General features: G+C 40.9%; 1 protein-coding gene across 1 annotated transcript in view; it reads right to left on the bottom strand.

The window, feature by feature from the left end:
* Positions 1–7,484: 7,484 nt before the first annotated feature.
* The window catches only part of TFCP2L1 (transcription factor CP2 like 1), a 37,911-nt gene continuing 27,740 nt past the window's right edge, over positions 7,485–17,655 (bottom strand). Inside the window, exons 12-15 of the mRNA XM_042784320.1 lie at positions 17,320–17,420; positions 16,159–16,301; positions 14,046–14,097; positions 7,485–13,598 (exon numbers count right to left, since the gene is read on the bottom strand). Coding sequence (XP_042640254.1) covers positions 13,561–13,598; positions 14,046–14,097; positions 16,159–16,301; positions 17,320–17,420 — 334 coding nt within the window. The 3' untranslated portion in view covers positions 7,485–13,560. The remainder of the gene's footprint in view (positions 13,599–14,045; positions 14,098–16,158; positions 16,302–17,319; positions 17,421–17,655) is intronic.

Below are 17,655 nucleotides of genomic sequence, written 5' to 3'. Positions count from 1 at the left end.
GAGGTGAATTTTTCTCTTAATTGCTCAAGAGTTGTCTCATTTACACAACTGGATAGGCAAAACTTCAAGTCACACAGATCCTAAAGGAACAAGGCAGAAAGAAGAGATAGTCTTTTTTCTAGTGAGTGATACTCTATCAGGATCACTAGTGATTCCCATCACAGAACTTCCCCAAACTATGTTATTAGAAGTAGTACCCATTGCTATAATGACAAAGCCTTTTAGCACACCTGACATGGACCAGGCACTGCCAGTCCCCAAGGAAATAAGAGAGGAGGACAGAGGGGTGAGGAGAATACTGTTCAGAGTGGGGAAAGAGGAAAGCAATAGGAATTTTCACACTGTGAGACATGGTATACACCTTTAAAGAGCATATTAAAGCCCAGCAAGAAGTGCAATTACACTCTAGCAAGCTAACAACACACACATTCAGCCACTCACCTGGGGTGGGTTCCCTCCTCCTACCCCAGCACTGCTTCTCCTGCAGCCACATAAGAAGGGAAGTGACTGGGTTTATAAAGCCAGGTCTCCTGACCAGGCGCAGGGAGGGCTCCTTGTCTCTGTAGTAATAAGGCTGACCCCATCATGGACTGGCCTGGGAAATTAAAACTCCCAGGATCAGCTGCAGGCTTGTTGGCATCTCCCAGGAATATTTTCCCAGCTTTGGTGGAAAGGGGATTTCCAGCCCTGGTCCTTTCAAGACCTCCCCAAAAAATTAAATGTGTAGGTAAAAAAGTGTCATTCTTAATTAAAAGCCACTACTTTATTCCCCAGCACTTACTAACAAGTAAATTCCTTGTCCTCAACCCACCTGGCACCCTGCTGAAGGTGACAGGCAAAACAGTTGAGAAAGGACCCCAGGGGTGCAACTCGGAGCCTCAAGGGTTCAATGCTCTGCCAGGATGGGGTTTAATATCATGTACTCTAGGCGTGTTAATTTTTTACTTAGTGGCTTATCCTGGCTTCAGCTATAAATCTCTACAGAAAGAATCAAGTTAAAAATTGTCTTATGATTAGTGATATACCATAAACAGACACTACTGACAACACACATACTGTCACAACAGATCTCTATATTTAGGTCAATTATTAACTGAGTGATGTACATGATGTTTAAGTTCTTACTGTTCTTCCAGTGCTTAGTGGATGCTGGGTAAAATTTCATTTCTTTTTTTAATGTATGAATTTTATATTTATTACCTTATCCTACCTGAAATCACCTCCACACATATTCCCATATTTATTCAATCAGGATTGGAGGTAACTGGTCAGGACTTTAACAAGAGTCCAATGGTTTGGGGTGTTTTGAGTTCTGCAGTGTCATAATGTCATGAGGATTTAATTTTTAAATCAAGTTTAAAGAGGTCCCTGTTGGCCTTTCCCTCCAGCTGATGGACCCTTCCCCTCCTACATGACCTCATGAACCTAGGTGATTGGGCTAGTTCTTATACACAACCACCAAGCCCTGATGAACCTGTACATGTATTTCACACAGCTTCTCAGTTTGGGCTCCTGGTCCTGCTCTTTACACCAATGGGGCTCAGAGGTTTTGGACTTAACTATAGTTTTTAAGGACTTCCTCATTGAGAGAGACCAAGAGGGACATCACTGTGGGTGTAAGAGCCTGAAAGCTGATAGATTAACACCACTCAGTGACATTCAGGAGAGAGGAAAAAATGTTTCATTGTTTAAAAGTGGGAGTCTCCAAGAATCAAAAGGCTTATTTTCTCAATTGCTTTGCTTGTGTTGCTAGCCAGCAGGTGACCGTAATCATCACCATAATTAGATGGAAAATTCAGCTGTTCAACAGAGCATTGAAAAGTAAAAAATAAAACCAACCCAAAACTGAGTACAAAATTGCATCACTCACAGAAAACAGCAGGACCCTCTTCGCCATGTAGACACACTCAGGTGTGCCTATAAGGCAGGATCATGGTGGTCCCTCCTCCCCCCCATAGTGAGCCGCTGATGCTCGGCTGAGGCCACTGGGCATCACGTCCAGCTCTTGGCACTCGTGCCAAACAGCTCTCCGTGGTTCCTGAGCTGCACAAAGGGCATGGCACTACCTCAGAAATAACATGGGAGGGTGAACGCTCTTTTTCTCACAGGTTGCTTAGTGAGCCATTTGCCACCAGCCAACTGAGTTTCAAAGAGACTCAACAGTGTGTTGTCACTTTGTCTTCATAGTGTTAAAAGTGATAAATGCTGGATTTGAAGTGAAAGCTAAGTTGCTTCCTTGCCTTAGTCACCACCAACTAGTGGTGGTGGGTTTGCTTGGATTCACCTTGGCGGGTGGGCTGGAGACCATTTCTTTAGCTGGGATTCAGCTCCATTCCAAGCAGGGATAAACAAAAGGGGAATAAAACACCTTAGCCCTGCTTGTACTGCTGCAGTAGCATGGGTGGGCTTCACCCTGCTTGTCCCCACTCCCCATCATAGACAGTCTTTAAGGTCAAGTCACACAGTTATCCACCAAGAATGACATGGGCGGTGTTGATAGACAACCCCCTGATTGCTTTGGGATACAATGGCTACCATAATGAAGCAGAATAGCTACTCTGTCATGACTTCACATGAGCAAGGACTTCCTTACACGAGCAGTTGGCTTAATCCCCTCACCAAACAATCCTGGAATAGTGTGTGCGGTTATTAGTTACTTGGGGGAAAAATGGAGTGAAAAAGCAGCATCCAAACAATTAACATAATTTCTGATTATAATCTTAACTACACAGAAGTGAACTAAATTTTCTGATGACAAACCAGAAACTCAATCATAAATAACTTTTAAATACAAAGTGCCACTGTTCCTTAGAAAGGTGCCCAAAGATGACACTCCAGGGGACAATCCCACCACCCAGTTTCAGCCATCATTTAAGGCTGGTATCACAAAACAGTCAGTATCATCCATGGAGAGACACAGTGTCCTCGAGAGACCAGTAACAGCCTAACTGGGAGCTTGTGCTCCCTTTATCCAGGCACCCAAGCCGAGTGGTGAAAGCTGGTAGTGCAAAACCCTCCTCCCCACCTACATTACAAAATTTGTGAACTCACTTTGTTTAAACAACTATGAAGAGAGGCTTCCTCCTGAGCAGGCTGTCAGTAGGTTGTGTTTCTGAGCAATTTGTTTAGGAGGTGGACATGTGTTCGAACCAGCAACTTGGCTGCATGCCTATTCGTTTGGGAATAGGCACTCCTCTTCTGCAGACATGGTTGGGGATGTCGCAGCCATTGGCCAGATTGGATCCAAAGCTTTTGAAAATGCAAAGCAGAATGTCTTCCTTTTTTTTTTTCCACCCATTACTTCAACAATCACCAAATTTATCCCCATATTCTCACTTGAACTTTATTTCTTTCAGGCCATGCATGTGACAGTAAATAACTATGGCAGATCAGGAAACAAAATTTGTGGCCTCATAGGCACCTCCGTAAAATGAGGTAAATCTATTGGAAAAGGGAAACTGTGGGCAGTTCTGGAATAATTTTGCCTAGTACGATGTTCTTTGTCCTCAGGACAGCTGTGCTGAAGCACGTACTTGGCTTAATGTATGTGGCCTCCATGTTTTTGCACTGAGCTTTCCTTTCCTGGGCTGCTCCAGCCACACAACCTCAGTCACATTTTTCTTCCTGCATAAAATCATGTGCCCATTTTTTCACTTGACTTTTCCCTGATTTTGCTACCACAGGTTAAACTGTTAGGTGATGTCATGGAGATCTTAATTCCCAAAGTGGTGTCAATCATCCAGAAACTCTTTCTTCTGGGAGATGCTAAGCTTCGAAAATTTTTTCATGAAGAAATTCCTCCTAGCATTGCATTTGCTTGAGTCTATCCAACATAATATTTCTAGCATGTCTCCTCTCTAAAGCATCATCTTAACTTCAGCATTTAAATTTTCACCCTTGGAAAATTATTTCTCAGTGCACTAATATGCTCAGCTGATTTTGGATTCCTGCTAATCAGTCTTTTTTCCAGCTATATCATTCTTGCTTATGACTTAATATCAGAGAAATCAGAACTGAGGATTTTCTAGGATGCAAGATGGGTAATAGCACTGTTTTCAACAGTCAAATCCCAAAGATTTTAGGATTAAAAAAATACATAGCAGAAGAAAAAAGTGTCTAAATTTTCATAATGACCAGCACTTTTAACATATCTATCAGGCACCCTGAGATGAAAAAGGACAAATCAGCATCACGTGCCTCCACATCCACAGCAGGGAACAGGAAAACGCTGGTTAGTAAGTTCCAGCATAAGGACATAGGTGATCTGGTACTTAAAGATCACTCATCACCTTAGGGGGGGACTTTATCCAGAGCCATGATGTACCATCTTTTACTGTTTAATTTTGTTTAAAACATTATTTTCTTTCAGCTTTCTGTTTGTTGTCCTCACTCAACAGGCTCCAAAGGGGATTTTATTTATTGCTCTACCTTAGCAGTATAGCATAATAAGCATAATATTGAGTGTAGAGCCTGATTTGCATCACCGTTCTCCAAGAAATGGGAAGAAAGATGTTTTGTCTGTGATGAGCCAAGACAGACCCTACAGTCTGTTGTGCTCTCGTAGGCAGAGTTATAGTACTTGGCACCTTAGTTCCCTCCTGAAATGCAAGAGGCTGCTGTTACAACCCGGACTGGCATCCCAGGGAGTCATAAAGGTTTTGTGATCCCCTTGGGTTAAATTAAAGTGAAACAACACCAAATGATCAGTTAAAATATTTTACTTGTGGTCGAAACAACTTAAACTTGTAAAAGGATAGTAAGTAATGTGGTCTCTTATTGAGGAAAGGAAAGGGAAAGGAAGAGGGAGAGTGAGAGGGAAGAAAAAGAGAGAAAGAGAGAGAAGAGAGTCCGGTTGACCACACAGGTTCCAGCGTTGTCTCAGGTCCGGTTATCTTGGGTGGTGGGTGCACACATAGCAAAGTTTCTGCTGCTTTTTTTGTTCATCTTTATCTGCTGATTAGCATAGTAGACAGAGAGAGACAGGTATTCCACAAACTCATTTCCATGAGAGACGAGGCAAGGGTGGAGCATGGGTTCTGCACATGCATTGAAGGGGAATGAGGTGCACCAACCCCATTTCCCAGCTGAGACAGTGGTCATGCTCCCCCCTACCACCTTTAATTCTTCTTGGTTTTGCTTCTTGGGTAACTGTCTAGCCTTTAGCTTATCAGTCATTTTAGTCCTTCTTCAAGGGTATAGTCATAAATTAAAGTATAGGCATTAACCAAACATCTGCTTTCACTCAGTCTATGTCTCCCCCCCTTTTGGGGCTTATCTAAGAAATTTGTCAATATAACCACAAGGAACTTAAGACATGCACCCTTCAATACCTTCCATGCTTCCTTGGGCAGCATTCCTTAGACTAATCACAAAGGCTACAAGCTCGTCCTTGAGGCTTTCTGTGTTGATGAATGTTTGAGTCATCAGTTCCTTCAGTTCCTTACAGCTGGTGCACCCCAAATCCCAGCACCTGCCCTGCTTCCCCAGGCTACGCATCTCTGGGTAGCAGAGAAGTCTGCATTTGTCTGAAACTCCAGTTTGATCAGGACAACCAGCCTCTACTGTAATATACTAAAAAAAAAATTTAAATTATTGCAGTGTCAAATCTTTCCTACCCAGGTAAGCCTGGAAGCATTTAGCTTCTTTACAGAAAGAATATGAGGGATGTTACTTCCCTGTCTACTCCATAGTTGTGACTAATCCTTTTAACTGAAAGACTGTATTGTTTTGTAAATTGGAAAATGAGTTTTTAAATGTTTGCTTGCTCTTGAGGCTTTAGATGAGATTAGGCCAATGCTTTGGCTAAGCAGTTCCAGGCTTAGGTCTTGGCTCTCCTCACTCATGAAAAGCTCTTTTCAGCTTCTGTCCAGTCTTAATTACAGCTGCCACTGACTTCTTGGTATGTTCCCTCAGAGGTCTTTTCCTTATAAGCTTCTCTATTGGTGTGTTTCCCATAGAAATTAAATTGTGCAGCATTACACCTTTCCCTGTCTTTGAGCCCTTTGTATTAGGCGATTTTAGGTAAAAGACTTCCTGGTATTTCTTTTAGCATTTACCAACCCCTGACAGCACATGGGTCAGGCTTACTGGAAAAGAGGGATAATTTTGCATGGATCTTGGTGGGAACCACCTGTGCATGCAACGTTCACATGTCACTCCACACCTTGGGGAGGCTCAGGGAGGGGTTCACCTCTGTCCTCCTGAAAGCCCAAGGATGGTCCCTGCAGCTGGCAGGGCTCATACAGCCACCAAGCACTTGCTACTGGTGGCCTCATGCACTCCGTACCCTCTAGCCAGCCCTGGAGGGCCCAAAATGACAGCATTGAAACCTTGACTGCCTACCAGCATCCAGCCATCACAGTACAATCCACCCAGCTTCCCTGCTGCTGCCTGCAAGTGGATTTGAACCTATGCTGAAGCTGAAGAAGCTGTATTGAATCCCATCAGCCCTGTGAGACATGATGCTGCCTATCCATGCACAGAGCAATTCAACACTTCAACAGTATCAGGCTTCAGATAGCTGGACTGCTACGTCCTGAGAAATTTTAAGCTAACAGAAATTAGTTTATTTAGTCCCTTCTCTCTTCTTGGGTATGCTTGGTCACCAGTAGCAAAAACTAATCAATTCTCATCTACCTTCCTCTAGGAATATTGTTTGTGCCCTTATACTTTGCATATGAACAGATATGTACAGAGGCACAAGCTGCATTTTCTAGGTTTTTGATTGAAATACTTCAACAAAAGAAAGGAGTTGGAATCGTTCTATGAGGTCAATTCAGATTCAGCAGCACCCTTACATGATAGTACATCCATTCCCTCTCCTTAACATGAAGTTTGGTTGCTGAAAGATACCATTTGCAAACTGGTCTCCATCTTCTCCAAATAGAAACAGACACCGAACATCTGTCAATCTCCTAATCGTGTATGTTACTAGATCTATGGCTTAGCCCTTAGAGGATAATGAACTTCTTCCAGCGAAATCACTGTGAATGCTTCATGTCCAAACCTCACTGCCCCTTATCCAGCGTGTGTCTAATAGCTGTTAAATGGGACAGAGCACTGCTACCAGGAAGGACTTTTTGCTCATCTCTGATGTAGCTGAGGGCCAGGCTATGAAATGCCTGTGTCCTCTGAGCACTGCAAGACCAAAGCCAGCTGTCATCTAACACAGCTTGTGCTCTCACTAAAGCATATGCCCACTGTCACAGCTTCTGCAAGAATTAGGCATTTCTTCTTGTGCCTTGACCTGGATTAAATATGAAATGGTCACTGCACTGTGGCAAAAAGAAGTCACTCTCAACACAAAGAAAGCACTGCAGGCTATTTGGCTACAGCTGAAATTCTCTCACCGGCACTTTGCAAACTCCATTCCCACTGATTTTGAGAGGGTGTCCAGCACCTTACAGCTGCATGCTGAGAAGGAGCTGATGTTGAGGCTCTCCTGTGCCCATCCATGTCAAGCAAAGCAGAGACGAAAGCCATGCTTCTTACAAACAGGTTTATTTGCATTTTGACTGGAGCACAGATTCTAGATACAGATTTCTTCTGCACAACAGTACAAGAGCCAGTGCAAAATATGCTTTTTTTTTTTATTATTATTCATGTACAAAAAAAACCCCAAAACCAACAAACAAAAAGACAAAGAGTGTGGCAGTATTTACTCACAACTGGTATGCCTCAGCCTTCAATTGACCCACCTCCACTTGCCCTCACCCCTCACGCCAACTTTGTGGTCAGCATTGCCTGTCTCAAGTGGCTGCATTGTCAGCAAATAGAGGTAACTCCCCTAGCCCTTTGAAAGATAAACACTCATCCCAAGCAAACTGGGACAACAGCAGGCTACTTAAAGTTGGACACACTAGTTGCTCACCAATGTGTCCCCCCCACAGGGAGCAGAAAAATGTTGAGGGAATGACAAAAAAAAAAAAGGTACGAATCAGAAATGCACAAAAAATTAGGCACCAGCTTAACCCACTTGTTAAAGAGAGGTAAGGATGTTAAGATACACCTCCAGTCTGCCTTCTCATATTCACCCACAGTAGTGATGACCAAGGACAAACACTCCCCACTTTGAGTACCCTGTGCTGTCAAACAGATTATAATCTTAAGAAAATATTTCTATTAGTAACATAAAGTTAAACCATTTCATAACTGGAGGAGAAAGAGAAGCTACAGTCTGAATACAAGCATTTCTTTGATAATAGTCAAAAACAAAAACAGAAACAGACAAAAAAACCTGTCCCAGTCAACCACCAGATGATTGTTAGAATTACAGCCAATGCTTAAGCAATACAACATCGAGCTAGGAAAGTCATTGTATGGTTGTTCTGCTTAGGGAGTAGCTCTTACTACTTTACAAAGCGTGGGGCAATCTATTTCTCTTTTACTCTAAGTAATTTTCAGAAGCTGCAATATAGAACTGCAGTGTTAGTGCAAGAATATGCTCATCTTCACCAAGGCCTGGGACTTATATTGCAGAAATTCATCAAATTTACATCGCTCCAAGTGTATCATATCCAAATCACCTAGAATCGCTTATGGACTTTTACATTTCTACCCAAGGAATGGCTGGGTTTCGAAGCTTAATCAGCCAGAGTCTTTTATATTGAACTGCAATTAAACAAAGCAGAGTACCAGTTAAAGCCAAAGAACACAAGTACTCAGCACATATATGTGTTGATACAGTACAGTATGTATGTGTATATATACGCATAAATATGTATATGTTACATTATAAGGAGAGTGCTATTCAGGACTTCTCAACTGCAAGAATCCTTTTTCCACCTGCAAGTCTTGAAACTTCAGCCCGCTAAATTTCACACCAAGGCAATGAGAACTCCAATATTTTCCAGAATGAATTATTCATTTTAGCCAATTAACCAAGCAGGGCCAGATAAAAGAACAGGATCTTTAATTTTAATAACACCAATCCTGCCACCTCAGGCAGATGGCCCAAATTTCTATCACCAGATTATTTGCCCCTTCCTTGCCCTGCAGTTGTGTATCACGAGCATTTCATGAGTTCTCAGAACATCAACAAAGTCGTACTAACTGGTCTGTCTCAATTTACTCAGCTGTCAAGAGAAAATGCCAATTTATGAAATAATTTCAAACAGCCAGTTCAGATCTGAGGAGAACCCAGGTTTATACTTTGCAGTACTGGCTGGAGTCATACTGGTTTTAATCATGTAATGGTTCTGCCTTTTCATCCCCAGCAACTCCACTTCTTATCATAGTGGCTGTCGCCATACATGCAACCTAAGAGCTAGACAGTTTGGGATACTCTACAATTAATTGTAATCCTAAAACGCAGACCTTATAAAGATCTGCTGTACAAATTTCATGTATAGAGCTGAAAAAAAGTCTCATCTAAATCACTTTGAGCAGGTGTTCCATTTGTTACTTTTTAAAAAAAGAAATAGGATCAAACAAAAAAAAAAAAAAAAAAAAGAAAAAGCAAGAATAAATGTAACAGGCACTTAAGAGCAAAGCAAATGCAAAACCCTTCTGGATATTTAGATGAGGGGGAGCTACTCCTCTTCCTGACCTTTACCCTACCTAGAATTTAGACATCTAGCCCAGACTAATCATTTGTGCTTCCTCCAGTCTTGAGGAAACAAAAGCTTCCTTTTGGAAGCTGTCACATCCTCAAACAGGGAAAATAAGTCTCTCTGGTGATGGCAGACCCTCTATAACCACAGGGAGAGTCCAAGATTACCTGCCTCTTACACAGGTGAGACAAGTCTCTTTCTCTCACTCCTGAAATAAGCCACTACCATAAATCCTGAAGGCTTTTCTTGGATCCTGCATGGACAATCTCACCAACTTCAACAGGGCAAGGGTTTGCTCTTATGTTTTTGGGAGGCAGAGGGGAAGGTTTGTCAGCAGTCCAATCTCACACCAGCGTTGCTTTGACCACTAGCACTAGCTGCTCAGCCATGATGGCTCATGGCCAGTTTGCTCATACAGAACCACTGGTTGCTTATGCAGCATCATGCAACAAGGGAAAAGCACGCAACACGTTTTCCTGACACCCAGCACTGCACCACAGTCTACACCTTCCTCGAGGCAGGCAGCGGAGGGGGAGATGATGATTCCTCCCACTGGTGACCATCAATAGGACACGAGGGAATGGAAGAAAGCTGCATTGGGGAAAGTTCAGGCTGGACATTAGGAATAAGTTCCTCACCAAGAGGGTGGTTGGTCACTGGAACAGGCACCCCAAGGAAGTGGTCACAGCACCAAGCCTGTCAGAGTTCAAGGAGCACCTGGACAACTCTCAGTCATATGGTTTAGTTTTAGGTAGTGCTGTGAGGAACAGGGAGTTGGACTCAATGATCCTTGTGGGTCCCTCCCACCTCAAGATATTTTATGATTCTAAGCTGAAGTAACTTGACATTCTTCTGGACACCAACCTAGCTGTGCTATGTCTTCATGGGTGTGTATGTTACGTAACCACAACCCTCCAAATTTCTGATAGGACTACAGAGCTTCAACAAGGACTAGAACTACTCTGTCAAGTGAGTGTAGACCTTACACACACACTGAAGTTACACAGCTTTACAAACAGTCTAACACAGATAAATCAGTGGAGCCCACCCAGTAGGACAGTATTTATAATTTATGAGATTATTTACTCTGGTATACCTTCTTACAGCATGGAAAGGAGAACAAGATATATTGTCAAATTCATCCTCATATCTGTATAAAGTTATTTTATTTTTAAAAATCTAAATTTAACAAGGCCCTAATGAAGAATTACTTTTGTTCAAAATTAATTGAGCAAGTGTAACTGAAACACTATGAGGACTTTTGCATATAATTCCTTATGGGCAAGATTTGTATTTTAAATAATCAAGAACAAGTTATATTTTTTTCAGTAAGCGAACAGTTCTCAATCCCTAACTCTGGAAGCAAAGCTACCTCTATCCTTTCTTCACATGGCTGTGTTTCAGTATTGCTGTGTCACCTGAATTACAGAGCTATCACATGTAAGTGGATACAGTACAGGCTACACTCCTGGCCACTCCATGGTCTTTTTAAAGTCATTTTCATCAGGTCATATTCATCTCTCCAAGTTGCATGCCAGCAACAGCTATGGTATATATTGTGCCAGTATTACAAAACAGGATGAAAAAGCACAGCCAACATCCATCTTCCAAAGCACTTTCCACAAAATAAACCAAAGAGCTCCTGGTACGCAGGAGCACATTGGTCCCACTTACTCACAAAACACAGTTGGAATTTATTCCCTGTTTTGCAAAGCAGCTGTAACTGGCCGCAACCTGCACGGCAGTGCGGAGCAGGCTGCAAAGCCAGGCAGGTGACACAGGCACCACAGCAGCATGAAGCTTGACAAGGTGTCTCCTTCCTCTCAAAAAGATGGAATTTCCCATTCTCCACAAAGGCATTTCTTCCCCCAAAGCTCCCTTTGGCCTCTGTCTGACCTCCCCTCTCTGCCAGGAGACCACTGACAGCCTCCTCACCTACACAACTCAACCAAGAAGCCTCAAGCTCCTTCACTTCAGGGGGAGGAATCATCATGTCCCAAAGCCTAGGCATTCTTTTTGGAGAAACACTACAATTCATGGAGCATCCAGGACACCCAGTTGAGCAAGATCATGCCTAAGTAGGCACTGTTACTCAATTAGCTGAAGGTTTTCCCCATTGTAACACAATTTTTCTATTCTAGTATTATTTTTGGTGTAAAAAAAAAAAAAAATCAGTGGGATGGGTGGGTTTTTTTTGCGCAAAACTCGATGCTTTTAATGAAAAAAAGGTTGCTTTTCTCAATATTTTGCTGTTTATTTCTGTTGGGAAAGCTTGAAACACATCATTTTTGTCAGAAAACTATCAGTCCGTGTCTGCCTGAATTCCTCCAGTGTCAGCTGGGAGCTGTAATTCATGGGATCCATGTCCCCCTCTTTCCCAGAAGGCTGGGTTCCTGGGCACCCCTCCAGCCTTCATGACGCATTCCCCCTTTGACTAACCCATGGTAAGAGTATCATGGGATCTGTAAGCCAGCCAAAGAGCTTAGCCCCAAGGGAGAAACGGCACACAAGGCACTTGAATGGTAATTTCTGAGGTCTGCAACAGTAGCTCAAACTGATGCTGCCTTAAGGGCCAAATGGATTTAATTAAATGTTTCCATTTCAAAGGGCTAGAACATTTTATTCAGCATTTTCCAGCTGACAATTTCTCATTTTTTGAAAAATTTCCATTCCAGGAAAAATTTTGGTATTTCAGCTTTCCATCTCAATTTGGGAAGAAATTTAATGTTCAAGTACCAGAATTCAATGCTATATGGACATTCAGTTTGGGAAACAGTCTTATTAATTAGCTGCCAAAAGTGAAATTACTCTATCCATGCAAGAAGGGTGTGATCCAGTTTGCCTTTGACATCACTGGAAGCCACTTTTTCAGCTTAGTGGAGCCTGGGTGGCATCCCAAAAGACCAAGGGAGGGTAGAGTTGACCATAGTTGCAGATATTGGAAACAGAAGTTAAGAGTGAAATAGCAAGAATATAAGTGGCAACTAAGATGATCTGTTACTTGGACTCAATCAAAAGTCTTACTTTAGTGAGTAACAGAAGGAAAACCCATTAAGATTATAAAACCTAATTTCCAGTTACAGCAAAGATAGAAGTTAATCAACACTATATAGAGTATAAAAAATCCAAAATATGAATTTGTCATGAGCTCTATAACTTTCAACGTTCAAAACATTTCTTCAGAAACCCTTCATATACTCCATTCAAGGAGACTACTCTAAAGCTAAAGATACAGTATGGTCCTGAACTGTTTGCCTCAGGTTGTCTGTCCTCCCTTGAACCCTGCAAAATTGTTCTGTTGGATGGGTATTACAGAAGCTCTGTCAGGAGGGACCAAGGTCTATGGACTTTGAGCACGTCTACATGTGAAGAACCGTTAAGAGCAGGCTTCCAGGGTTGACACTCTGGGTGAGGACTGAGCACCAAATCCATCCTCTGCATTGCCCAGTCTGGTTTTGGATGTAGCCCCAGGCCTTCCACCTCAAAGAGTAAAAGAGGACCCCCAGGGAACCTATGTCCATCAACAACAGGGTGTGTGTTGAAAGCAAGAGAGCACTCAGAACAGTAAATAAATCAATTCACCCAACCATGAGGCATCTAGAGAATTGGATTTTGTTTATCTTTCATTTCCCTTTAGTACAAGGCAGATGTTTCTAAGTAATAAGCAGAAACCTCGACAATTTTTAAGACTGAAGAGGAAGGGAGGGAGGAAGAAACAAGTACAAGCTTTGAGGATGTTCTCAGCTCCAGCTTCAAAAAAAACCAAAACAAAACAAAACAAAAACCCACAAACAAACAAACAAAAAAAAAAAAAAAAACAAACAAAACCAAAACCACACAACACCAAAAATGTATATCTGTAAAAGCAAGTTTTTTCTTAAGCTGCTTGGTAATTCTTAGTTCATAGGAGCATTTTATCCAGAAGGTTCTTCATGTTTCCAGTCTAGGTTGTAGCAATCTCAGTGAGGCACTAAATTTTAGGCTGTTAAAGTCTTTCTATGCAGCACAGTCATTTTAAAATGATGTGGTAGCCATCATTGCTTTCAGCTGTAATAAAGAAACGCAAAGCATTTTTTCATTGCTTTTAGAAAACAGCAGATACAGAACTCTAGATTTTCTTCTTAGGTAGTTTGCAATAGTTTGTACTCTTGTTCCAGAGCCCACTCATGAAAACCAATGTTGAACATCTAGGTCAAAGCATTTACATAAATATAACATACTAATTGCCATCTTCTATCATTTTACTAGAAGGTTTTCTGCTCATTTATGTCAGTGGTATAAAACATTCATAAATCCATTGATAACAGTGTAACTGAGAGGAAAGCATAAATCAATCAGTCTATCATAGTATAAGTTGATGCAACACCTTGACTTATGCTAAATTACATTACTTATCTTTTCGGGATAACAGCACCAAGTTTGTGATAATGTTTAGTGCAATTGAGAGGAGAAATTATCTTTAAAGCCACATGTAACAGCAGCAGCAATACATACCTTTTAATGTGCTGATAACAAAACAAGATTCATCTTGGAAGTTCTGCACCATCTAAAGGGCAGAAGGAAAAAAGCCAACAAAATATTTTTAGCAATTAAATTCAAGTTTCTTTCAGTGCCATTATAGACTTTAGAGGAGAGATATCAAACAACATTTGGTGTCTAGTCCTACAAAGTCCTGAGTAACCCTGCCTGTAAGATTATTAAAGTACATGACTGATTAATTAAGGTCCTCGCAGCTGCTAATATGCTACGAGAAACTCATACTAAAGTGCCTGCCTGTAACTTATCTTGTTAAGCATTTTGCCATCCTCTTTGCAGCTCTTAATCCTGCAAATTCTTATACTGCTCCAGTTAGTCTATTAAAGACCATGCTCTTAATTGTCTTCAGTCAAGCTATACTAGTTTAGACTGGATAAAGACAGTCCCTCTCCTAAAATCTAACAATGGTAATACACATTCATCTGAACAACAAAGCTCAGCTGATCTTACATTAGCATCCAAAATAATATCTAGAGGTGGTCTGCTCTGAGAAACAGACTCCTTGCTGAATAAAGGAATATTTCTACTGAAAAGCCATCTCAGCACAGTCCACCTGATTATTTTGACCAGACATTAGTACAGATACTGTGCTTGCAGTAATCATTTACCTTTTCGTATTCTGTTGAGGCACAGGAATCTTAATGGAACTGCTATGACAGGCAAGGCAGACCTTGCAAGATTAGTACCTAAAGCTACTGGAGTTATTCATGAGAAACAACTAGATTTTCAAAACACGTGCAGGTTCTAGTGAGGCCCTTAAAGAGGTGAGTTAAGATATTCAGCTGACTTCAGATCCAACCTGAAATGCTCATTTAAGCTTTATCCTTAGTCAATACTTCCTCCCATCTTAGAGTAGCTGTGTGGGACACAGGAGGTGAATTACCTTCAGGAGTTGTCTAATACAGTTGAAGCAGATGCTGGACTCCTAAATTCAGAGAGGAAGAGACCAGAACCTCTCTGGTCAGCTCAGAAAATCCAGCTTTAAGCAAAAGCCTTTTCCTAGTCATTGAATATCATTCAAGTAGAGCACTTTCCAGCTGTAAGTTCTCACACCAAATATACTTTTTAACTTAGATAAATCTCCCTATTCTCTTTTGGGTTTAGCATCCACTCCCTGCTCCCGCAAATCAAAGTTCACTGGCCAGTCTGTATGTCTGTGCCTAATGATGCATGAAGTACATTCATAGAGTGCCTCATTCTTGCCACTATAGTACTAGAACAAGAAAAAAATTATTAAAAAAGTAATAGACATTGTTAATAATTGACTTAAATAAATACTTAAAGCCTTATACCCAAGCTGGTTCAGGCAATTCCCCTATCAAGAGTTGCCTCCAAGCACTTTACATCCATAAAGCATCAAGATTTCAGATTTAATCAGGCTGAAATAGCAAGGAGACTTTATGAATAAGCATTACAGACTCCAATTTAGGCTCCAGTTGAGACCTATGCTCTGCTTCATTTGTTTTAACAATGTTTCTTATAAATGAAGCTCCTTAAGTGATTCTGGTGCATGAATGAGTAAGTAATTTAGTGGGGGGAAAAGAGAAAGGAGGGCAACTCACTGTTAACCTGCAAGTTAATGGAATGGACTAAATTAAGCCATCATATAATTGGACACAAACAGCTAGCAGAGGTCCATTAAATTATAGTGTGCACTTACGCAGCACTGACTCTGACCCAGTAGCTGTAATCACTGGCCAAGATGTAAAACTAATTGCTCTACAGAGTTTCAAACTTGCTTTCTTTGGGAAATTTTCCTGTTAAATTTTAAAGGTTCTCACTTTAGATCATCACTTCAAAACTTGTTTAAGTAGCCAACATGAAAAAGAAATCACTGATTTTGTTGTGTTTTGTTTTGAAAAAAACTCCACTCTTTTACAAAGCAAAAATCTTAAAACCACACCAAAATCAATGGTATGCATGAATGATTTGCATTAAGTATTTGCTTTAACTTGTTTGGATTAGTAACCTTGCAAAGCTTCCTTGAAGATTCATTCCATAATTTAAAAGGTCATTGTAACTTCAAAAGTCAGACAACTGTTACAGCTCTGAGTTTGCATTAACTCCTTACCTCATTGCTCACTAATACATGGATCCCTGTGGGTCCCTGCCGATAGATTCGATTTATCTGCTGTGGAGAAATGCTGTACAAGTTTGCAATCTTTTCAATTAATTCCAGTGTGGTCAATTCTTCCAAGAAGATTGCATGATATACTGCAACAAGTTGAAAGTAATTATGAAATGATAGCGTAATTATAGAACAGCAACTACAGAAAACACCAAGATGCTCAATATCAACAACCAAATGGGCTTAAGATCAAGGTTCAAATCTTGACAGTAGATAAACAAGCTTAGTACCTTTAAAGCAGTCCCTGACTATCCAGCTTGATGATTTGTAGAAAAATAGTCAGTATTTGGATGCAGTGGGCAAATAAAGCACATGTCACTTTTGACCAGAGGAAAACACAGGGACTAATGACAACATGTATCACGGGGCACTTAAAAAACCCTCTCAAAGATTATTTTTGGAAAATCTACTTCTGATTTTGACATTTTAAAGTAGATTCAATTAAATAGTAAAACACACGATATTATGTTAGACGAAAGTAGTATTTTATTAGATGTTATCCCACTGATCCCATCAGTACAAACTAAAGACTACAATGTATCAAATAACTGTAGATTACTATTATTTTTTAAATCCAATCCAAATGGTAGGGAAAAAAAAGAAAAACAGGTAGAAAATCTGTGCCTGTTTAATATTACGTGCAAGAACTAAGGGCAGTATCTAGTCTCATTTGATTGTATATCATGTCATGAGAGATAGCTTAGAGCAGTGAGTCCCCAAAAGCTTTGAACTTCCAAGAATTAGAACCTCACTTTAAGACATTCCGACCTTATATTCCCCAGAATATTTCAGAATATTTTCAAATACGTCATAATCTAAAGCAAGTTGTGTATGGGAAGGTAGTTTTTAATGCTATGGTCCCTATGAAGAACTGACTAGAGATTTTGCTGTGACATTCTGCACAGACTGTAACTGGTACTGTCTCCCCAGGCAGACAGTACCAGTTGGAATCTGTAGCCCTAAAATGAACCACAGTGGTAGAACTGGGATAAACAGGACCTCTTTAAACCATCAGGACAGCAAGCTGTCCCTCACAGGAGCTCAGGCAGAAAGCAGCATTCTCACCAGTTAAGCATTTAACAAAATCCATACATAAAAACTTACCACAAAGACTGCCATCTCCATTTTCTCGTTTTTGGTGGAGATGGGACCTGTTTTGTTCTGGTTCTTGACAGACATAAATTGTCATCTTTGGCCTTACATTTCTATGGATTATTAAAAAATAGTGAGTTATTTAGTAAATCTAAAATTGTTCCAGTCAGCTATCAAATAATGAGAGATGGAATCATTCAAAACTGTATGTAAATAACCAACTAAGGAACAGTCCTGATTCTGGTGACTAGATGTTTTAGGTGGTCTAGTAAGATCCTCCTGGGAGGTGGTGGTACAGTGCAGAGCACCTTGATCTCAACCAGTTTACAGCACTTGCCAAGCAGCTTA

Source organism: Tyto alba, unplaced genomic scaffold (assembly GCF_018691265.1).
Source record: "Tyto alba isolate M040663 unplaced genomic scaffold, T.alba_DEE_v4.0 Super-Scaffold_7, whole genome shotgun sequence".
NCBI lineage: Eukaryota > Metazoa > Chordata > Aves > Strigiformes > Tytonidae > Tyto > Tyto alba.
Note: the sequence above shows the minus strand (reverse complement) of the source record. Positions and strands in the feature narration are given on the sequence as shown.